The following is a 23359-nucleotide window of genomic DNA, read 5'->3' on the forward strand; positions in this document are numbered from 1 at the left end:
TAAACAAAATAAAGGACAAAAATCATATGATTATATCAATTGATGCAGAAAAAGCATTTGACAAGATACAACATCCATTTATGATTAAAACACTTAATAAAATAGGTATGGAAGGAAAATACCTTAACATAATAAAGGCCATATATGACAAGCCCTCAGCTAATCTCATAATTAATGGTGAAAAACTGAAGCCCTTTGCTCTATGTTCAGGAACACGACAGGGCTGTCCCCTATCACCTCTGCTTTTCAACATAGTGTTGGAAGTCCTTGCCAGAGCAATCAGGCAAGAGAAAGAAATAAAAGGCATCCAAATTGGGAATGAAGAAGTTAAATTGTCACTCTTTGCAGATGACATGATGCTATATATAGAAAACCCTAAAGACTCTACCAAAAAGCTATTAGAAACAATCAACGAATACAGTAAAGTTGCTGGCTACAAAATCAACGTACAAAAGTCCATTGCATTCCTATATACTAACAATGAAATCTCAGAAAAAGAAATACAAAAAACAATTCCTTTTGCAATTGCAGCAAAAAGAATAAAATACCTAGAAATAAACTTAACCAAGGATGTGAAAGACCTATATGCTGAAAACTATAAGACATTTTTAAAAGAAATTGAAGAAGACACAAAGAAATGGAAAGACATTCCGTGCTCATGGATTGGAAGAATCAACATAGTTAAAATGGCCATATTACCCAAAGCAATATACAGATTTAATGCAATCCCCATCAAAATCCCAATGGCATGTTTTAAATAAATAGAACAAAAAATCATCAGATTTGTTTGAAACCCCAAAAGACCTCAAATAGTCAAAACAATCTTAAGAAAAAAGAACAATACTGGAGGTATCACACTCCCTGACTTTAGCTTGTACTACAGGGCTATAATAATCAAAAGAGCATGGTATTGGCAGAAAAACAGACACATAGACCACTGGAATAGAATTGAGAACCCAGAAATAAAACCACATAAATATGGGCAGGTAATTTTTGACAAAGAAGCAAAAAACATACAATGGAGAAAAGACAGCCTCTTCAATAAATTGTGCTGGGAGAATTGGATAGCCACGTGCAAAAGAATGAAACTGGACTGCTATCTGTCACCATGTACCAAAATTAATTCAAAATGGACCAAAGACTTAAGCATAAGACCTGACACAATAAATTGCATAGAAGAAAACATAGGTACTAAACTTATGGACCTTGGGTTAAAAGAGCAGTTTACGAATTTAACTCCAAAGGCAATGGAAGTAAAAGCTAAAATAAACGAATGGGACTATATGAAACTTAAAAGCTTCTGCACAGGAAACGAAACCATTGACAAAATAAAGGCCACCAACTGAATGGGAGAAGATTTTTGCAAACAGTGCCTCCGATAAGGGGCAAATATCCAAAATATACAATGAACTCATGAAACTCAGCAACAACAACAAAAACAACCCAATTGGAAAATGGGCCGATGACCTGAAGAGACATTTCTCCCCAGGGGACATACAAATGGCAAATAGACATGAAAAAAATATCAACATCACTAATCATCAGAGAAATGCAAATAAAAACCACAATGAGATATCACCTCCCTCCAGTTAGAATGTCTATCATCAACAAGAGAAATAGTAACAAGTATTCGAGAGGCTGTGGAGAAAAAGGAACCCTCATACACTGTTGGTGGGAATGCAGACTGGTGCAGCCGCTAAGGAAGGCAATGCGCAGGTTCCTCAAAAAATTACGAATAGAATTGCCATATGACCCAGCAATCCCTCTCCTGGGTATCTACCCCAAAAATCTGAAAACATTTAGCCATAAAGACAAGTGTGCTCCAATGTTCATCGCAGCTTTATTTACGGTGGCCAAGACATGGAAACAACCAAAATGTCCTTCAATGGCTGAATGGATAAAGAAGTTGTGGTATATATACATAATGGAATACTATTCGGCGGTAAGAAAAGATGATATAGGAACATTTGTGACAACATGGATGGATCTTGAGATTATAATGCTAAGCGAAATAAGTCAGAAAAAGCAGAGAACCATGTGATTTCACTGATATGTGGTATATGAACCAAAAACAACAAAAGAACAAGAGAAACAAATGAGAAACAAAAACTCATAGACACAGACAATAGTTATTGGTTAGCAGAGGGTAAGAGGGGAGGGAGGTGGTAGATGAGGGTAAAGAGGATCAAATATATGGTGATGGAAGGAGAACTGACTCTGGGTGCTGAACACACAAAGTGATTTATAGATGATGTAATACAGAATTGTACACCTGAAATCTATGTAATTTTACTAAGAATTGTCATCCCAATAAATTAAAAAAAAAAAAGAAATATCAAAGAAAAAAAGAAAATGGTGAGTTTATTTTTGATTCCCTTCAGTGTAGGCCATTATTTAATCAAAATTGGCTATATCCCTTATCTACGTGAAAATTAGTAGAGAACCTCTCTCTGTGTTCAGTTCCTGCTTTGTTACCTCGCACTTGCACATAGTGATGGAAGAAAATGTTTGGATTTGTTAGAAGAGAAGACTACTTGTGCCTGAGGCATTAATAAGCACATGGTTCAGTAATAAAAAGATCATTATTATCAATCAGTATCCGCACGTTTTAGGTCAGAGGGCCATGATATGTAGAATGGCCCTGACCCCAGGGTTTCCACAAGGTGTGTTGCTTTTCTAATTTGTCTGGGTAGTCATCTCCCAAACTAAGAAAAATGCTTATTATGATCAGTGAGTATTTCCCCCTACGATTTTTTTTCACTGTTAAATATGTCACCAAAATCTACCCTTTAGTCAAAATATATATGGAGATTTACCTTATGTATATTGTTTACTGCATTCTTCTTTAAGTAGAATTTAAATATTCCTTTAATCCACTAACAGATAGAGTATGTTCAAGATTTTTAAAATACACATACAGTTCCTATTGGCTTTCTTACTTTAAAATAAGCCTTTATTGGGGCCAGCCCGGTGGCTCAGGCGGTTAGAGCTCCGTGCTCCTAACTCCGAAGACAGCCGGTTCGATTCCCACATGGGCCAGTGGGCTCTCAACCACAAGGTTGCCAGTTCAATTCCTCGAGTCCCACAAGGGATAGTGGGCAGCGCCCCCTGCAACTAAGATTGAACAGGGCACCTTGAGCTGAGCTGCCGCTGAGCTTCCAGATGGCTCAGTTGGTTGGAAAGCATCCTCTCAACCACAAGGTTGCCAGTTAACTCCCGCAAGGGATGGTGGGCCGCAACCCCTGCAACTAGAAACAGCAACTGGACCTGGAGCTGAGCTACGCCCTCCACAACTAAGACTGAAAGGACAACAACTTGAAGCTGAACGGCACCCTCCACAACTAAGATTGAAAGGACAACAACTTGACTTGGAAAAAAAGTCCTGGAACGTACACGCTATTCCCCAATAAAGTCCTGTAAGGAAAAAAATAAAATAAAAATAAAATAAAATAAGCCTTTATTTAACATTTTACTGTTTTGCATCACCCCTGCATTTTTGGGAATTAAAAGACATAGTGTTACTTACCTGTTAAGCAGTATGTCCTTTATAAACACAGTCGTGGCAGCTGTGAGGAATCAGCACTTTTAAGTTTTTGGTGGGAGTCTAAATAGTAAACTAATGTGGAGGACAATTTGGAAATAATGTTTTAAAAGGTTCAACAGTTTATATGCTCTTTTACCTTGATGTCATTTCTAAGGAAGTAGAACTTATCCAAAGGTACAAAGGGGTTGCGTGAGCACTAATGCAAACCATAGCAAAGAATTAAACACAATTTAAGTGTTCATTAATAGTGAAATAATGCAATGAATTATGATGACATCCTAGTTTTTAACATACTTTAGTAGTCATTAAGCATAGTTATTGTATATATTGACACAAAAGGATGCCTAATATTGGAAGTAATAATTGCAAACTTCAAAATAACATGATTGGTACGTGTATAAGAAAAGCAAACATAAAGCCACATGATTATAAAAATACTTTGAAAAGAAAGTAATATAAAAAAACAATAATGATACTTTTGTTTGGTGGGATTACAAGGTAATTCTGTATCCCCCTTTACCCACAATAATCATGGTTTACACCTGTGATCACAGCATAATTACTATAAGCACCCCCTTTTACTTGTAGAAGTATCTAGATATAGGTGATAAAATCATCCAGTCACCCTAATTTTAGATGAATTGTGTTAAGTAGTGACTGAATTTTTACAATGGCTGTGTATTTTGTGAAAAAAATATAGATCTTTTAAATTGAGGGGACAAAAAAAAGTACTCCATTGATGTGTCCTTAATCTAGCTAGAGTTGATTTTTCTTTTGCCTTATTTTTACTGCCAAACCAATTTTCTTTGCAGGTGAAGTATATTTTCACCTTAGGAGATATAGCCCAACTCTGTCCAGCCAGCGTGGAGAAGCGAGCCTTCCTTCTGATTCAGTCCATTCTAGCTTCTTCTGCTGATACAGATGATTGTAAGGCACTTAAAATTATCCTCTGTACATTCTGTCTTAAGGCTAGGTTAGCCCCTGAAGTACTGTAAATATGCAATTTTTCCTTTTCCTATAGTAGCATCCTCTCAAGGTAGGAGTGAAGCCCCAGCCTCTCAACCAGTTCCCCAGGTCAGAGGCTCTGTCATGCCTTCTGCGATTAGAGCACATGCCATCATTACCTTGGGTAAGTAAGAACAACGTGTGGGGAGAGTAGTGCTTGTGCAATCTAGTTCTGTGGGTACATAAGCCAGCCTTGTATACTGCTGAGCTTATGTTTACTCTAGCTCTTGTGAGTTTTGGATGCCAATATGGCAGGAGCACCCAACTCTTCGGGCACGCCAGAGTGCTGACAGTGAGAGCCTTTGGGTTGGCAATTGCCCAAGATGATCAGACTCAAGATACTCCCTGTAGGGAGCTTTTGTTTTTTTATGTTAATTTGTTACAATTATATCTGTTCCTGTGATTTTCTTCGTAATGTATCACCATGAAGTCTATTCATCAAGAACTATATGCCAGGTACTACACTGAGTTCTGGGAATGAAAGAATAAATTTGCAGTCCAGTTTATAAAAGGAGATGGTTTACTTAATACTTTCCAGAACTGGTAGATGAGCTTATTAAGCATATTTCTTCATGAACTCAAATTGGTGTTAATCTTGAAAATATTGACCTCTATATTATACTTTGATTTTTTTTCTTTTTAGTGTGATTGTGTATTTTATGCTGGATAAGAGTTATGAATGCTTTTTGTATTAATAATAACTTTTATTTTTTTAAACCTAAGAACTGTAAATAAGAGCAAAACATTCTCCAGGGCGTGCACGTGCACACGCACACACACACACACACACACACACACACACACACGCACACCCCACAAACAAAACTCAACAACAACCTTCTTTCTCCTATGAACAAGAAATAAAATAAAGGAGATGATCATTCTTTTCTAATTACCTAGCTCAGATTTCAAGTTCATTATTAGTTTTATTGGTCATTTTCCAGGTAAGTAGACAACTCCAAAATTCAAATGTTGACTTTAAAAAGAAGATAATTTTACCGCAGTGAAGGAAGATCTCATAGTATATACCTCATGAAACCCTGGAGGGTGGGGGAGGCATTTTTCCTTAAGCTCTTTTAAACTTTCTAATATGTAATGTGGGTTTGTCTGCCTTTGATTTTTTGTGATTATTGATGTGATGTTTTAACTTTGATTAAATAAAATCCGTAGCAACATATCTCTGGAGAAAAGGTAGGCACATAATTAGAATGGAACAGAATCAAGACATCTTACTGCCTTCTGTAACAGGTAAGCTGTGCTTGCAGCATGAGGATCTTGCAAAGAAGAGCATCCCGGCCCTTGTACGAGAGCTTGAGGTGTGCGAGGACATGGCTGTTCGCAACAACGTCGTAATTGTTATGTGTGACCTTTGTATCCGGTACACTGTCATGGTGGACAAGTACATTCCCAATATCGCCATGTGTCTGAAGGATTCAGATCCATTCATCCGAAAGCAAACGCTCATCTTGCTTACCAATCTCTTGCAGGTTTGTATGAGAATTAGACCTGTCATTTTTTTTCCCGCTCCAACATTGTTTCTGGTTTAAGGAAATATTTGAGTAATTTAGGAAATGTGATGCTTTGCAGTAGAATCTGAAAATAATTAGCCTCATCTCTGGTTTAAAATAATCACTCTAACAATGTTCTGTACAGCCTTTTGAACAGATCATTACTTCCTAATATTTGTTGTGGGTGGTTGTTCAGATATCCTGTCAAACAGTGTAAAGTTTCATTTTTGCAAAGAAACACCATGTAGAGAAAAGCACACTCAGTAGATGGGTAGTTCTAGTTCTGGTTCTCTTTCTCCTTGACTTTGAACACGTCAGTATTTCTCACACGTAACTGCTTCATTTGTATTAGGTTGGTGCAAAAGTAATTGTGGTTTAAAAGGTTAAATAATTGCAAAAACTGCAACTACTTTTGCCCCAACCTAATAAAATGGGGACCATAATGTTTTCCCTGGCTATCTCAGAGAGTTGCTCTGAGAGTCCAATGAGACATTTTAGTGTGTGAAAGAACTTAGTGAACTGTGGAGCTCTGCGGAGCATTAGACACTTTTAACATTAAGAGCAAATGTTGAGCCTATAATGAGGGGGGAATAATATTTGATGTTTAAAAAGAGGGCATTTAATGAAGATATACATCTATTCTGGTATGTTCCATATACTTATTTTTTCGTACATTATGTACCCAATGAAGGAACCAGTGGTACTCTTCCTTTAAAGCCATCTGCTCTGAGTCATTTCCTAATACAGTAGAAGATCTGATGCTGTTCTACCCACATATTCCTCCACTTCTCTTTGTGACTAACACTTGTTATGTGCTTTCAAGATGGTTGGGAATCGAGTGCTAACAAACTGTGCTAATGTGCCACAGACAGACTTGAACGGCTCTCAGGTGTGATACAACAAAAGAAAGTTAACAGTTGGTTATATGACTGAATACCTTTAAGATTTAAATATTAAAAGTACTCCTTAACCATGTCATTTCTCTTTGTACAGGAAGAGTTTGTGAAGTGGAAGGGCTCTCTGTTCTTTCGGTTTGTCAGCACTCTGATCGATTCCCACCCAGACATTGCCAGGTAAATCTTCTCCCTCACATGTCAAGCAGCTGAATGATTTACCTAATTTCTAGTCTACGTTAGATCTCTCTTCTTTAAAACTGGTTTGGAGCTGAGTCACTTAGGATTCAGTGAGCTTTTGGCAGTTGCCAGAAAATTAGCAGATTTTAAAATACTCAGCTATTTAAAATACTAATACCATTAAAACACTAAGCTATATAACAAAGCTTTATTTTGCATATGAGTTAAGAAAGATACACTCACTCAGATTCACCACTAAATAATCTCAGCATTGGCCACATTCGCTAACTGTTCACTCTTCCTAAAGCAGCAATAAAGAGCAGTATATGCCTTTGTCATGGTGAACTACAGAATAGTAGCCATTAGCCATTGACTTAACTATGTTGATTTCTAAACCAATAAAATGTGAGTTTTGATAGAGTTCAGACTTTCTTTTAAGTGCACCAGTTGTAGGAAAAAATTCTAGGAATTAAGACAGAATCACACAGTATGAAATAGAGTATACAAATTACAAGATACGGCTGTTTCTTAAAAATTGGAAGGGAATTGCTTTGCCACATCTTAATTCCTGTCATTCAATAATTTTTTTAAAGATTTCTTTTCAAGGCGTTGAAAAATGACCTCACAGAATTTGCCAACCTAGATTATGTTGTATGAATAATTCTTTTTAAAGCAAATCTTCAGTTGGAAAATAGAATATTGAATGCCATGGCAAAAGCTACCACGATTGGGAAAAGGTCTTTATAGAGTTCATTAACTATAAATAGCTTACAATAATGGGCCCCTCTGGTTCTAAATATAGTCACCAGTGACTTGCTCTGAGTTCCATGGAAGACTTTTTGTTCGGTTTCCTTTGGGTATAATTTTCCAAGGAGGAACATTTTACATCATAAACTAGTAGAGGTTAGAATTCTAGTTAATACCGTCAGGTGTCAGAAGCAAAAAGCTAAGGCTATTACTTCTTCTTTGTTTATATCATTGGGAAAGGGACCAAGATAGCTGTGCAGTGCCCTCTTACCTTTACACTGTTGCCGTTAAGACGGGCTCTCATAGCTTTTTATGTGTGTAGCCCAGAAGCAGGCACAATTGGAAGTGCTTGGAAAGCTTTCAGATGATGAGCCTGGATGGCAAGATTGGTTATTTAACTTGAAGTTCTGTGTTTTCCCCGCTTTTGTCACCTCCTGTACAAGTATGTTTAAAAGAGCATTGATTCGTATATGAAATATACACCGAACCTGTTGTACAGGTGATCAGAGTATGAATCAAAGAAATTAGAAGAAAAGGTGTTTACACTATAAGATTATCAGTGCCTCTTGTAGCATTTTAATACTCTCCCCTTCAATCGTTCCATTTTTATCTCCGCAATCTGAGTGTGTTTAAACCATGATTCAAATGTGGATCATGATTTTCAGGTTTGCTGTCATTTAAATTAGTGTGTTCCCCTATTTTTAGGCCAATGGTCAGGCCAGTCTGCTTACATTAGACACATTAATTTTCCACATGTATCTGCTAATACAAATTTTCCAAAGAGGCTAGAGTGGCAAAACTTATTGAATTTATTTTTGGTCCAAGTGTATTTCCTGAAGATTCTGGCACGAGCAAATTTGCATGACATTTTTAAATGGTCATAGGGTGATAAACCCAAAACTTGAGAGCTACAAAATTGTATGGTGTATTTTCCCCTCTGCCCACTAGGTGGTGTCCTTGCAGTACAGTAGTCACAGGGTAAAAGCCAGACAACCAGTGGATTATTTCCGTTTAACTGGGCAAATGCTGCAGAAGTGTAAGGAGGCAGCGGCCAGAGAGGTTCATAGCAAGAAAGTGACTAAACTAACAGACCATTGAGATAGAGAAGGACGTAAAGACAGACATGGCTTGGTTTGGAAGAAGAGGAAGTAGCTGAGGATCTAGAGGGCCTAGTGAAGTAGAACAAGCCAGAAGCTGGAAGGACAGGTGGGTATGGTCATAAAGTGGGTTATTTGATGTGGTATAGGGACGTGGTCCAGGATGTGCCTGCAGAGTGGCAACACAGTGTGAATATGAGGGTCACTGGAGTCAAGGAAGTCAAGAAAATAGAAAGGGGCTAAATGAGTTCATCTGTGTGGACATTGAAGATGCTCTGAGAGATTCTCCTAGTCCATTCAGGCGGATAACAGAGTACCACAGACTGGGTGGCTTATAAACAAGTCTGTTGCTCACAGACTGGAGGCTGGGAGTCTGAGGTCAGCGTGCCAGAATGGCTGGGTCCTGGTGAAAGCCCTCTTCCAGATAGCAGACTTCTCGTGATATCTATATATATGGCAGAAGAGACAAGGGATCTCTCTGGGGCTTCTTTGTAAGGCACTGATCCCATTCAGCAGGGCTGTCTGTCCTCATGACCTAATTACCTCCCAAAGGCCCCATCTCCTTGGGGGTTAGGTTTTCAACAGAGGAATTTGGGGGCAGGGGACACAAACATTCAGATCATAGCAGTGATGTTAGGATTTGAATGGATCAAATTGGGAAGCAATTACTAAGCAGTCAAGGGCAAAATAGACAGAAGGCTGGAGCTTCAAGAAAAATAAGTATTGTCATATGAACCAGGTGGAGAAGTTGCGTTTTTTTTAACCAGTAGCTAACCCTCCCTCCCCTCTTCCCTGCATCCTCCCCAAACTCTCTTTTTCTTCAGAGCACTTTTGGCAACATATTTTGTATGTACATCTGTCTACCCACTAGCATACAAGCTTCCTGAGGGGCAGAGATTTTGCTTACTGCTATCCCCAGCACCTGAAAGAGCTCAGTGAACATTTGGTAAACGAAAAATCTAAGGGGGAAAAACATGGTCTTCATACCGCGGCTATGGGATTTGAGAGCAGAGCAGCCTCCCCCGAGGGGGCTGTAAGGGCAGTGGTGTCCTTGGAGGAAAGCCAGCTCTCATTTATGAAGAAGAAGAGGTGTAGAGAGGGTAGAGCCTGACTCATCACGGAATGTGGAATACAGAAGACACAGTAGAAAGCTTCCAGGCAGGGCAAAGGAGAGATGGCAAGTGAGATCAGGAAGAAAGAGGCATGGAACATACAGGGACGTGACAGAGGTGAGGAGGGCCAGTAGTAACAAGGGGCCTGGATTTGGGTGGCACCCAAGGATAACACACATACAGGAAATAAGTTGCCTCAAGTTTCAAATAGACTTCTGGTTTCAAATAGAATTCTGGTGTAAAAGGGTCTGAGGCCTCAGTCCTAATCTGAGATAGACCAGATTAGGAGTATGTGTCCATTACCAACGGCCTTTATTGAGCAGTTGTCTACTTCAGAATAGCACTTGGCTTGGGATGACATCTGAAATAAGTCAGGTTTTTGTGTTTCCTACTAAGTCTGAAAACGGAAGTGAACAGACTGCTCTCCCCAGTGGCCTCGTAGGGCTGTTTGAAACCTGGATTTAGATTCTTAATAAAAGAGCAATAATTTTTTTCTACAAAATTATTCTTACTCAGACTTAGCTGTTCTTCCTTTTATTTTCCATATAATGCAATTAATGCTGTGTAAACTCTCTAGACAGTATCCCTGAGTTGGTGGTATGACTATGTATGATTCGTATTAATTGTCCTGAGGGATAAGGGGCGGTGAGACAGGATACTGAGTTCTTAGTAAGATTTCTTTAGAACTGTTGAAGTTTTCTATTCCAGGTACGTGAAAAGTGCTGTCTTCTGTCACTCTAAAGGACTGCTCCAGGAGGCGTTACTTGGAGCATTAACTTCTTTTAACTTTTCAGCTAACAAAAACAATAGTCCCTCTTCCCCAGTTTATCAAGCTAGTAGGATCTATGGGCTTTGATCCAATCAAAGCTGAAACTTGGCCTGTTAAGCCCAGCAGAGGCCACAGCAAGGTTGGTACTACATAGTATTACCCATGGACTGTGGTTTGTAGCTTCTCGTGATGCAAAAAAGCTCTTTGACTCTGCTTTCAGCCCTGAACATATGACTTCTTTGCATTTTTTATGTTACCTTTGAATTTATTTCTGTAGTTGGTTATTCACCAAGGATAGACTGAAGTATCTCGCCCATTAGTTACTTCTTTCTATACGTATTCTCAACACAACTCTGAGTGGATGAGCATTTGACATCAAGTCCAAGCTCAAAGCAGCCCCTCTTCTAGCAGAAGAATTATTGGATTCTATTTGATTTTACATTTTCCTATGAACAACTTCAAATCTGAGGAGAAAACTCAGGGAGCTATGAAAACTGCTGTGCCGTGGTAGGTTAACTGTAATAAAATACCACAGAAGGTAAAGTCTCGTTGTTTCCTTTGGGGATATTTTTTGTTTATTCAGTGGTTTCCTTCAGTCTTTGTCATAGATGGTTTACCAAAGTAACCCTTATTTAAAAAGAACTTCGTCTGATGCTTTGACCTTCTTTGCCTTTCTAACCTGAGTTACTGAAAACACTGTGTAGAATATACTGATGACTCTCAGATCCGGCAGGTGCTTCTAGCTGGCCTCCAGGGAATTTCTCCCGAGAGAATCCCCTTGTTATGCAGAGTTTATTTGTTTTGTTTTCATAATTGTGTCAGGCTGCTCCCTTATTTCCTAGGTTAATGGAGTCTCATTATTTGCCGTGGAATTTTCATCTAGGATTCTTTCAACGTCATGATTTCTGAGCTACCTTCTGACCTTTCATTGATGTGTGTGCTGTGAATACACACTGATTTGAATATTAGCCTAAGGGGAAACAGTAGGGGAAGGTATCCCTCCCGCAAGTCCTAATGCGTTCCAAGAGTGAACTATTTGGCTTGTCCTTGTTGCTGCTCCTCTCCAGGTGAGAGTTGGATGGTGCGCCTGTGTGGGTGGAAACTGCATTTGTCTCGGAAAGGAAATGAAAACATTGGTGTGGGCAGTGTGAATGGGCCAGAGCCAGCCCTGCACCACCTTAGGTTGACCCCTGACCAAAAACCAGTGCCTTGGTGTTCTCTTGAGAACCTAGTGTCCTGGTGAAACAGAAGCTGTTAGGGAGCCTGAGGTTGACTAGTCTGGCTTTTGTTCATGTTCACTTGACTTAGGAAACTGTTAGATTTTGCCCTTCAGGTTGGCATGGTGCTAGTGACATCTGTGTCCCACTGTGTAGGTGCCTGTTAGATGCCTCTTCTAGGTTTGGGGCACAGGAGGAAGGAGCGTGCCCAGGGCTGGCTGAGGAGTCCAGAGCTCGGTGCGAATCAGTTGCTGTCTGTGGGGGGTGCTTGCCCTGCCGACCCAAACTATGAAGCTCTGGGGATTAATCCCAATTCTTGAAAAAGTTCCAGTTACTAAAACTAGTGTTTGTTGATTGTTGTGGGTGAACTTCACATTGGGGAAGGGGGTGAAATCCAAATGTTCATTTTCAGGGGGTCGTTGTCTCTGCCTCAACCTTAGAGACCACGGGCCTCTGCTCGAAGAAGCGGTTTGGGGTAGGTTGGTTGTTTTCCTTCATTTGAAGTGTAGCTGAATAATGACACCTGGTTAGAATTTTGAAAGGAAACCAGGTAGAGAAAGCCTTTACACGGACCTTGGATTCAAACAGGAGGCTGTTTAGCAAGGACAGACAAAAGAAGCTAAACTCATAGTTTGCTTTTGATGTGAGTGAAACTGTTTATTGGGATAGATTCAGTATCCCTTACCCTAACTCACAGTTCCCTCTGCATTGCAGAGTTCTTGGTATTATTTTTATTCGCTGTCTGCAAACAGCCAATAGGTCTCCTTCTTTTGCAGTTTTGGGGAATTTTGCCTGGCTCACCTGTTGCTGAAGAGAAATCCTGTCATGTTCTTCCAGCACTTCATTGAGTGTATTTTCCACTTCAATAATTATGAGAAACATGAGACGTATAACAAGTTCCCCCAGTCAGAGAGGTCAGTGAGACTCCAGGGAGAGCTGGGTGAGTAATGGGAGATGGTCAGCTGCTTTGTACGGTGGTCAGGCCCAGACCCCAGCCCACATATTCCTTGCGGGGTTGTTACTTCTCTTGGCAGGGCCATGCAGGAAAATCCACTCGTGCCAGCAGAGTGCTAAGGGGAAAATGCCTTTGACAGGCACTGGTAGACTGCTTTTAGGATGCTGGGAAATGCTATTAAAATTAAAGCCCTCTCACCCTCGCCCACGTGATGTGGTAAAATTGTCCTGTTTCGCCACAGAGAGAAGCAGCTCTTTTCACTGAAGGGAAAGACAAACAAGGAGAAACGAATGAAAATCTACAAGTTTCTTCTAGAGCACTTCACAGATGACCAGAGATTCAATATCACTTCCAAAATCTGCCTTAGTATTTTGGGTAAGCCTGTTGTGTTTGGGATCAAATGCGTCTTTAAAAATGAAATGTGTTGCTAATAGTCCAGCAGATACTGAGCAAATGGGACCCCTTTTGGTCCTTTTGGACATCATCTGTGCCCATGCAGACCCCTTGCAGCCCAGACGTGCCCTCCTAGCTCTATGAGGGACACCTCCTCTCTGGGGCCAGACTGTGTTTCAGAAGCCGATCTTTTATACTCTCTCTCAGCGTGCTTCGCCGACGGCATCCTGCCCCTGGATATGGAAGCCAGTGAGTTACTCTCAGATACCTTTGAGGTCCTCAGCTCAAAGGAAATCAAACTTTTGGCAATGAGATCGAAACCAGATAAGGACCTCCTTGTGGAAGAAGATGACATGGCCCTGGCAGACGTAGTCATGCAGGAAGCTCAGAAGAAGCTCATCTCACAAGTGAGTGTGTCGTCCTCTCAGTGGGCCTGGTCACACCCCTCCTACTAGCCGACATCCCGATTTCATTCTTAACAGTGGCCTTCACTCTCCATGTGTGTTTCCAGCTCCAGCTTCTCGTGAGCCTGAACCAGTCCCACTTGCCTGCCTTGTTGTGCCACAGGCATTTCAAACTTCCTGTGTCAAAGCCGAATTACTCACCCTTTCTTCCTCCCGTTCGTCGCTTTCTTCTGCATAGTCTTCTGTTGTAGAGAAGAGAGCCCAGTGCTACCCGAGTCCGGAGTCTGGCGTGCCAGGCACACGTTTGCCTTTGGCCAGTGAGTGTGGAAATTGGGATTTGAATGACTTTAGGGGCAGGCCCGAGGCTCTTATACCAACCAGGACTGCTCATTCTTATTTCTCACCTGAGCCCTGAAGGCTTTTGAACCCAAAGAAATAGACTGGTCACTTTCCGCATGTCCATCTTAGCTTACAAATCCATCTCTCTCACACTTTCACTGGTTCTGTGTTCATGTAAGCCTGTGCGATTTCTGGCAATTTCCTCAGCACCCTTTCTGTCTCCAGTTTCTTTTTGTTCCAGGCTGACCACCACCTTGCTGCCAGAAAAATCTTTCTTAAGTACAGATTTAATCATTTTATTCTCCGGGTTAAAATAGACGAGAGATAGATTGACTGCAGAGGGGCAGCAGGGAACTTTTGGGGTGATGGATTGTGGGTGACGATTTACATTGTGGTGTTGGTTACTCAGTTTATACTTGTGTTAACTCACCAAACTGTTGACTTAACATGGGCAAATTTTATCATCTAGAAGTTGTACGTCTAACAATACCTTTAATAAATAGGTTGGTGGCTTCCGCTCATCTTCTGAGTAAAATCCTGATTCTTCTTCAAGGCGTACGGAACTCTTCTGTGTGTTGTGCCATCCCTACCCCGTCCCTTCTCTGCCTGCCCCCTCTCTGCACTCTCCACGCCGGACTACTGTTCCTCCCTCAGAGGAGCGGCGTCTCTCCGTGCCTCTGTGCCTCTGCGTGCTGCTGCTCCTGTGCACAGTCTCTGCGCCCACCCTGTCCACCCCTTTCTGCAACCGAATTTCTACACATCCTCAGTGTCATCTTTTCAAATAAGCCTTTCCCTGGTTTATGCTGTTTACCCCTTCCTTCCTAGGTATCCCTCCTCCATAAGTTCCTTATACCCTGCTACTTGTCACAGCGTGCTACACATCATAACACAGACTGCTAGTCTGGTCTAGAAGTAACTTGAAGGCAAGAATTCTTGGCTTCCTTTCTTATCCCCAGAGGTTGGCTTTGTGTCTGGTGCAGAGAAGGTGTTTGGTAATACTTGCTGAGTGAATACATTTAAGCCATTTTTTAAGACTATCCCTATATATACCATCTACTTAGACTCGTATTTATTAAATTGTTTATTTCTTTTTTTTTTTTTAATTGTTTATTTCTTTACCTGTTGCCCTCCTAATTCAGGAACTCTGATAAGACTTTTTAGAAGTGAGTGTTTACAAGCAAGGAAAATATACTCGTGACTTTACATGAGAAGAAAAAGAATACTTTTCAGATTCAGAATGATAAATCTTGCATACGTGTGCTACTATAATGGATTGGTTTTCATTCTGAGAGATTTATTGCCAAACATTTGTGGTTAGTGATCATTCATGGTAAAGAATATGAAAGCTTGTCCAAGTCAGGGACTCTATAAATACATAGCACTTTCCTAAGTGTATATACAAAGTTACACATGAGAGAGAGAGAGAGAGAGAGAACTGACTTACCTTCATACTTGGCCATTTTTGACTGTTGTCATTTCACCAGTAGGAATTAAAAATGTCTCTCTGGGTAGCCAGAATTGAACTCATTTTCATTCCAAAGAGAAGATATTGAATGGAGGGACTGAATGTGTAGCCAAGGGTCGTGATGGGTTTGTGTGAAGGTTTGGAACTTTTTGTCAAGTTATTCAATGTATCTCTACTTCCTTTTTTTCGTTTTGTTTAGAAAATAAGAATAGTATTCATCTGTGTCCTACTTTACAGAGTTTTCCTAGTGTTTTGAGGTAATGCTTATAAAGTCTCCAGGACAAAGGTGATGCGTCCTATACAATTCCCAGGACCGTAATCAAAAACCAAAAATAAACTTACATAGTGACTAGGTCTGCTAGATGAAAGAACTAGATCAAGGTGAAGTCTTTGTCGTTCAGAACTTCATGCATCTAAAACATGCCTTTGTGTTACTACAGGTTCAGAAGAGGAATTTCATAGAAAACATTATTCCAATTATCATCTCCCTGAAGGCTGTGCTAGAGAAGAATAAGATCCCAGCTTTGCGGGAGCTCATGAACTATCTCAGGGTAAAAGATAAATTTGTACTTTGTGGTTGGTGTCTCCCTGCCCCACAGTTCATTACTCAGGATCTTCTGGCCATTATGATGGTGTGGTTTTCGGTGAATGACTAGAACTCAGAATGCCTCAAAACCAGTGTTACACTTTTTTAGAACTGAACCAGCCAGACAGGCACTTTGACTGTTGGGGAGAAGACAGAGAGCTTGACCGTAGGTTCCACAGAAGCTGGTCCTTGCTTTTTTCGTGCAATTGAGTTTGTGAAGTGCTGAGCACGTGTGTCCTTGGTTGCCAATTATTAATAGATTCAATTTTAAAGACTTTCTCAACCAGGGTCAAGAGCAAAGTCATCACCTAAGTTTATTCTGGTGAGGAATAAAGTGAATATTAGTCATTATGTTTAATTACCTTTAACACTGTCTCTGATTTATAAGTCGGGACGTAACTGCCGTATAGCTGTAGACCTCGGGGAATACCTATCAGAGGCCGGACTGCCATCACCAGTGGGGTCCTAGGCCATGAAAGGTCTCAGTCTAGGCAGCCAGGGTATGTATACTTGCAGTGCAGACATAGGCCTCTGACCTTTGTGGCAAAATCTTTCAATCAGAAATAAATGCAGCAGTTTTTTCCTTTCTCTGTTTACAATATGCTATTTTCTTTCTCAAAAAAATGCTAAGGATTTTTATTTTTTTCCAAAAAGAGCTACAACAGAATTATATTGAACATAATTTTTCAAATAGCTCTTTATCCTAAGGAAGTTAAGGTGGGAAAGATAGGCTCACTGTCTTGTGGAGGGAGGGGAATGAGAACTTCCAGTTACTCTTATATTTTTATTGCCCTGTTTTAAACCTCAGAAAGGAAAAAAAAAAATAGCTTAAATCCTAAGTAGACTACTTAAACACTTAAGAAAAATAAGTCTATCTCCTGAGCGCAAATCCAGAGGATAGTCACACTTGAGTAGTTGCTTGGTTTGCATAACAGCACTTAATCATTTGAAACCTTCTGTTAAAGATGCTCCAGCAATTCTCTCCTTTGACCTGTGGAACCTTTTCTTAGTGGCAGCTGGTAGAGTTGATGGATTTCCTTTCCTTTATTGGGACTTCCCTTGTAGTCGGACTGCTATATATTTTTTTGTCCTCTAATACTGTTAGGTGACGTGGTTTCTTTCTCTCAGCAAAGATGCTTGGTCCCTAGCAGCCCTCTTTAAGACCTGAGAATGTTCTGACCATGATAGAATAAAAGGTTTTCTGTCACATCTTCAGAAGAGGACACAGAGATGGGATTAAGAGCCATAGTTGCAATCCTCTGAGAAAGCTAGTGTGAGCAACTTTTAGACTGCACTGCTTCCTGTACGTTGCTCCAGAGGCCCTGCTGAGTCAGGACCATGCCATGTCACCTACCCACCTAACTTCCAACTCGAATTACTGAGGGGCCTGCCTTAGTGACAGTACAAGATCCTTTGAACTGGTGGTGACCCAGAGCCAAGCCAAACCACCCAGATACATCACTCTCCCCATGCCAGCCTCTAAGAATAGAAAGGAGGTGGTTATTGGTGGCAGTTCTGTGCCCTGTTCAAGTTCTGCTTTAGGCTAAGAGTGTGTGATTCCATGTCCCTTCTCCCATCAGGAACCTGGGAAATTGCCTGCCAACTGGCAGATAGACAGGAAGCTTTCTAAGAGATCAGAACTCTTAGTTACTTTCTCACGTCATATTCACCTGCTTGTGTGGTCAGTCGAGTGCAATTGGTGTTTCCTGGGAAAATGCCATTGTGTTAATTGACTTGGTCGATGTAATAGAAACAGTCCGTTCTCAGCAAAATAAGTCTTACTGTTCTTATTATTTATCAAGTAGTGTTGGAGAGCTTATTTATTTATTCAAGAAAACATTAAAGGATGCCTCTGGGTCTGTTTTAGGAGGTGATGCAGGATTACCGAGATGAAATCAAGGATTTCTTTGCAGTTGACAAACAGCTGGCATCAGAACTAGAGTATGACATGAAGAAGTACAGCGAACAGCTGGCCCAGGAGCAAGAGCTGGCGAAGCAAACAGATGTGAACAAGGAGGCAGCAAGTGCCACGCAGGTAGGTGAGCAGACCCCTGCGTCCGACGCTCCTCTCCAAGCTGTTCTCCACTGTACACAGAAGCAGGGGTTGGTCTGACTTAGACCTTCAGGATTGCCACTTGTGGGCCACTGCATTTGTTACATGGGACACGCAGGTAGATGGATCACAGAGGCTTCCCTTCCCCGAAGGCCAGGTCACTTGAACTTGTGGAAAGCCATTGGAATACTAGTTGGGGGAAATGTGTGAATGCCCAGAAAGCAAGCTGGCGGCAGGGTTATCTGATCTTCAGTTACAGTGACCGGTAGATAACCCTGTCTCCCTAGGTTGCTCAGTTTGCTTGCGGTCCTTTTCCCAGCATGCCTCTCTTGAGAACATACTGTCACTTGGGGATATTTCTAAGTGAGCAGTTGCTCATGTTCAGTGGCAGTGTGCTCACTTCCCTGAGACGTCCAGACAGATCTGCTGCCTTGAAAAATGATGAGGACAACCTGCCTTTCCCCTTTTTCTCTTTAACACCGCAACGTCTCTGTGTGGTAGTCTGCTAACAGTGCTGTTTCTGAAGAGAAAAGTCTCCTTGCCCATGTAAAGCCAGGCTGACATGGGTTTAAAATGGATGACTTATGGACTTCCTCATAGCATGTAAAGATTCTTCTTTCCTTTTTAAGTGTTACAAAGTAATTACTCTTTCTTTATCTTCTCTGACAGGTTGCTCCAAGTTTAGAAATAATGCCAGCTCCTGCTGGTCAAGAAAATGCCACTGTACCCCGTGCCGCGAGCCAGCCCTCAACACCCGCATCAAGCACTAGCCAGGCACCTCCTTTGCCGCTTTCACTTGAAACTACGCCATTGAAGAGGTTAATGCCCAAAGCCAGGTATGGAGACCACAGAGTCCGTCACAGGCTGACTGCCTGTCACCATCTCCTCAGAGGCACCTTTGCCGTGCCCCATGTGGCATTTTCAATACGAGTGTTACTGGGTTTTCACTGATACCTCACTCCAGGCTCTTCCCTTTCAGATTTGAAGTGAGTGTGGATGAGGGATGCATTTGAAAGAAAATGGGGAGTGACATCTGTGTTTTCACTCTTGCTGTCTGCGTGTCTGGCATGTTCCCCTTCCCAGGTCCATGTCCCTGAGTACCATTGCAATCCTGAACTCTGTCAAGAAAGCTGTGGAGTCGAATAGCAGGCGTCGGAATCGGAGCCTAGGAGTGTTGCCCTTCACTTTAAATTCTGAAAGCCTGGGCAAAATGCACAATCATGGTAAGTCTTACTGGCTCCATAAGGCACAGGACTACTCAGTTTTTCCATCTCAGACATAGTGAATTTGCAGATTGAAACACAGTAGAAGCCTCCTTTTCATTCCTTTTAAAATGGTTTCTATTTTATTATCTTTAAAACAAATAACCTTGACTGGGGACTAAACAATGCATATTTATGATAAAAGATTTGGAAAGGACTGTGAAATAGAAAACTCACCCATAGGAGTGAGGTGTTTATTCTTCTAGTCTTTCTATTCCTCACACACGTGTGCTTGGTATTACTTACAGAACTGTGATCTTAGTGTGTGTTCTGTTTCATAACCTGCTTCCCTACGTATAGTTCTAATAATATATAGCGAAAAGTTTCCCATGAATTTTTCTTTCAAAACCTTTCTCCCAATGGCTGTACAGCATTGTGTCTAGAGTAACTGCCATCACTTATTTATTATTACTACCCTATTTTTGGAAATGTATTTTTCAGTTTTAGAAATGTCGTCACAATAAACATCCTTGTACATATATCCTTATATGTGTGTATCATTAGGATTAATTCCTATCACTCAGAGGCCATGAATATTTTCAAAACTTTTGATAGTGTCAAACTGCCCTCTATAATTCACTGTACATATTCCTGCTAATGGCACACGGGTGTCCATTTTCCTACTTAGAAACACTGGTTTTATAATTTTCCATTTTCTTTGCTAAGCTTTATAGGCTAAAAATAGTTACGGTTTTCATTTCCATTTCTTTGAATCCTAGTTAGAATGGACATTCTTTTTTATGTTTATCAGTTTTTTGTATCTTTCTGAATTAACCTAAGAACACTTTGGGATATTAACTTTATTGTGTATCTTGCAAATATTTTTTCTCATTTGGTTGTTTTGCTGTTTGATATTGTTTTGGAAATTATGGACAGATAAAACTTTCCCGTTTTATCCTAGCATCTTCATACAGCTTGGAGCAAGAGTCCAGTGGAGCCATTGACCATGTAACTAAACGAGCAATCAGTACTCCTGAGAGTAAGTAGCTCATGTGAGTGGGCCGGCTTCTCCTCACTCCCCTGCAGTCACTGTGTGTCTGCTAGACTTGCAGTAAAACGCCCCCTGTTGCTAGAGGGTCCTTTTTACTGGAAGAAAGCTATCCTGAGGTTCAACAGCATCGTAGGGCATTATGGCAATCAGACTGAATGTTTTGGAATGATTATAGCAACTCAGTTGAGCACAAGGTGAGCATTCAGCACTCTTCCAAGTGCTTTTAGATGTGTAACTCAGTCACACTGCTCACAGCGCTGGGAGGCATCCTTACTTGACAGGCAATGAAGCTGAGGCACAGATCCCTTCAGTAACTTCTCTAGGCAGCGCCATTCTTGCCATTCTGCAGCCGACATTTCACCACTCCTGCCTGACTCCCCAGGTTACTTGATTTGCTTAGCCAGCCCTGCTTTTCAGCTCTCAGATATCAGTACTTGGTGCCTGCACCTTGTGTGTCACCAGATCATGGAGTACTTGTTCTTTCTCTGGGCTCTTGAAGGTAAAATTCCTGGGGATCTCTTCCTATTCTGAACCAGGAAGAAAGGCATGAAGAAGGGTCTCCGGTTAGCTCTCCTTTCTGGGAGAATTATTAGATAATTTAAAAACACTCAGTTCTTTTTTCTCTGTGGTTTATACAAATTCTACTGACTACTCTTAGGTGGGGTAACTGTCACAAGGTGGTCTCAGCTCTACGAAACCAAAAGGAAAAATGCTAAACAAAGTGGTTTTGCTAAATGGAAATGAATAATTTTCAGAGCTAGATTTTAACAAAATCTGTGCTGGGTTTAGCAAGCTCCTCTTACTGCTGTAACTCGGGCAGCAAAGATGCTTCTGCCTTTCATTCTAAGCACCTACAAAGTGTATAGGGGATCTAAGAGCTACTGCCTTGATGTTTGTGAAGGTTGGAGACTTACTACCTGGATGTGCAGAGGCTTCCAAACAGGAAAAGGAATGTGTGTGGAAGGAAGGGGATTTCAACTCTAACACTGGACGAGACCTCCCAGTAATGGGAATAAGCAGAACTGAGCTATTTGGATGGCATTGCTGAGGATACCGTTCTGAGAAGTCTGTTAACAGAAGTTCTGTCTGTTAACATAGCTTGAGTAGCTCAGACACGTAGCACTGCAGATGCATTGGTGGACTTTAAAACATACACTAGAAAGATCTAATCAGTACCCTAATTTTTTACCTTACTTTGCAGTGTAGGGGAGAAAGGTAAAAACAATGCAGCTTACTTCCCAAGTGTCCTTGCAGAAAGGACAGCATGCTCTTGACAGGACAGCCATCACCCAGCCATTGAGCCTGTGCTCTGTTCAGACAAGTGTGCTAGCTGCTCGTGCAAAAAGACACAGGACACAAAGGAGGAGCAAGTCACTGGGAGAGGCGTCACCCCCCAGGTCTCAGAAGGAATGCTATGCCGTAGTTGGCTCAGGGAGAACACTCCGGAAACAAGGAGCTACCTGTGTAGACCCTGGTGTAACAGACCAGAGCCTGCTTGGAGAACCATGATAATCGGATGGCCCTGGAGCCAGCTTGCACAAAGGATGTTGCCCAGCTCAGACAGAGGTGGGATTTGGGGCCCTTCTCTACACACTGAGACATAAGGATATTAAAGCAGGGCGGTGACCTTATGAAATATTTAAACAAATTTACCTCAAAGTGACATAAGGGATAATAGCTAATAAATTACAACAGTGGCTAACATCTCTTCGGCACTTACTTTGTACCGCGTATTGTATTAAGGACTTTACATAAATGATCTCATTTAATCCTGACAACTTCCCTGAGGTTGATACATTTGTATCCCATTTTTGAGGTAAAGAAACTTGAGGTTCTTAGAATAATTCCCAAGCTAGAAAGACAGACCCTGAATTCAGACCCAGAATCTGATTCAGTCTGTTCCTATGCTCTGCTCTCCTGCCTCCTAAGGGGAAATCTGGAAATGGGAGACCGTAGATCAAGGTTGAGACATTGTCTGCTGTCACAGTGAGACAGCAGACAGTGCGGATAGAAGGAGAGTGGTGATGGGGCTCAGTTACTGATTAGTGTGGAGACGGAGCGAATGGGGCCTGGCACGTCCAGGTGCCTAGATCACTGATTAGGGATGTAGACGGAACATGTTGAGTGAAGGGAAGGAGTTGGTGAAGCATCTTCAGGGAATTCAGGTGGAGTGGGAAATGTAGGAGGGAGGTCTGAGCTGGAGTTGGGGGTCACTGACGAAGGCGGTAACTAAAGACACCGGGTGGGTGAGAAGCCAGAGCCAGTGAGCACTGGGTGCTCGTGGGCCAGCAGAGCAGTTTAAGATGAGGAGTGGCCAGAGAAAGCATCAGGAGACCACGGACACGAAGGAAGGATTGAGTCTTCAACACGGTCAAGTCCTACAAAAAGGTCAAATAAATTGAAGCCTGACTTAGTGGGCTGCTGGTACTGATATAAGAAACTGAATGAAACTGCAGCAGAAACTCCGTTAACACCTTACTCAGGTTACTTTATTTGATGTTTGTTTCTTACTGGCTTTTCATTAACCATGCTGTTTCCCCTTTTTACCCAGATACCATCAGTGATGTGACGTTTGAAGCAGGAGTCAGCTACATAGGCACACCACGGACGCCTTTTCCAGTCAAAGGCAAGTCCCTTCTTATCAGATACTTTAGCTGCTCTGGAGTTCTGGGAAATCTGAATTTGTTTGTTTGACTCCCTTTCAGAGAAAATTGAACCCCCGAGTCAAGGAAATGACATTTTATGTTTATCATTGCCTGATAAACCGTAAGTTCATCAAGAGTTCCTTTTGAGGTGGTTTTTGTTAGTTTTTTCTTAGTTCCACAATGATTCTATCATT

General features: G+C 41.3%; 1 protein-coding gene across 3 annotated transcripts in view; it reads left to right on the forward strand.

Annotated features, from left to right (window-relative positions):
- Positions 1 to 23359, forward strand: part of NCAPD3 (non-SMC condensin II complex subunit D3) — a 69280-nt gene that overhangs the window by 45290 nt on the left and 631 nt on the right. For 2 of the 3 annotated variants that reach the window (XM_019718829.2, XM_019718832.2), the window contains 14 exons: positions 4357 to 4471; positions 4566 to 4673; positions 5798 to 6036; positions 7051 to 7130; positions 12849 to 12986; positions 13269 to 13402; positions 13628 to 13827; positions 16069 to 16179; positions 18082 to 18249; positions 18937 to 19103; positions 19351 to 19490; positions 20431 to 20508; positions 23072 to 23146; positions 23226 to 23286. In XM_019718829.2, coding sequence (XP_019574388.2) covers positions 4357 to 4471; positions 4566 to 4673; positions 5798 to 6036; positions 7051 to 7130; positions 12849 to 12986; positions 13269 to 13402; positions 13628 to 13827; positions 16069 to 16179; positions 18082 to 18249; positions 18937 to 19103; positions 19351 to 19490; positions 20431 to 20508; positions 23072 to 23146; positions 23226 to 23286 — 1814 coding nt within the window. The remainder of the gene's footprint in view (positions 1 to 4356; positions 4472 to 4565; positions 4674 to 5797; positions 6037 to 7050; positions 7131 to 12848; positions 12987 to 13268; positions 13403 to 13627; positions 13828 to 16068; positions 16180 to 18081; positions 18250 to 18936; positions 19104 to 19350; positions 19491 to 20430; positions 20509 to 23071; positions 23147 to 23225; positions 23287 to 23359) is intronic. The other variant, XM_019718830.2, reaches the window with a different exon arrangement.

This window comes from Rhinolophus sinicus, linkage group LG16 (assembly GCF_036562045.2).
Source record: "Rhinolophus sinicus isolate RSC01 linkage group LG16, ASM3656204v1, whole genome shotgun sequence".
NCBI lineage: Eukaryota > Metazoa > Chordata > Mammalia > Chiroptera > Rhinolophidae > Rhinolophus > Rhinolophus sinicus.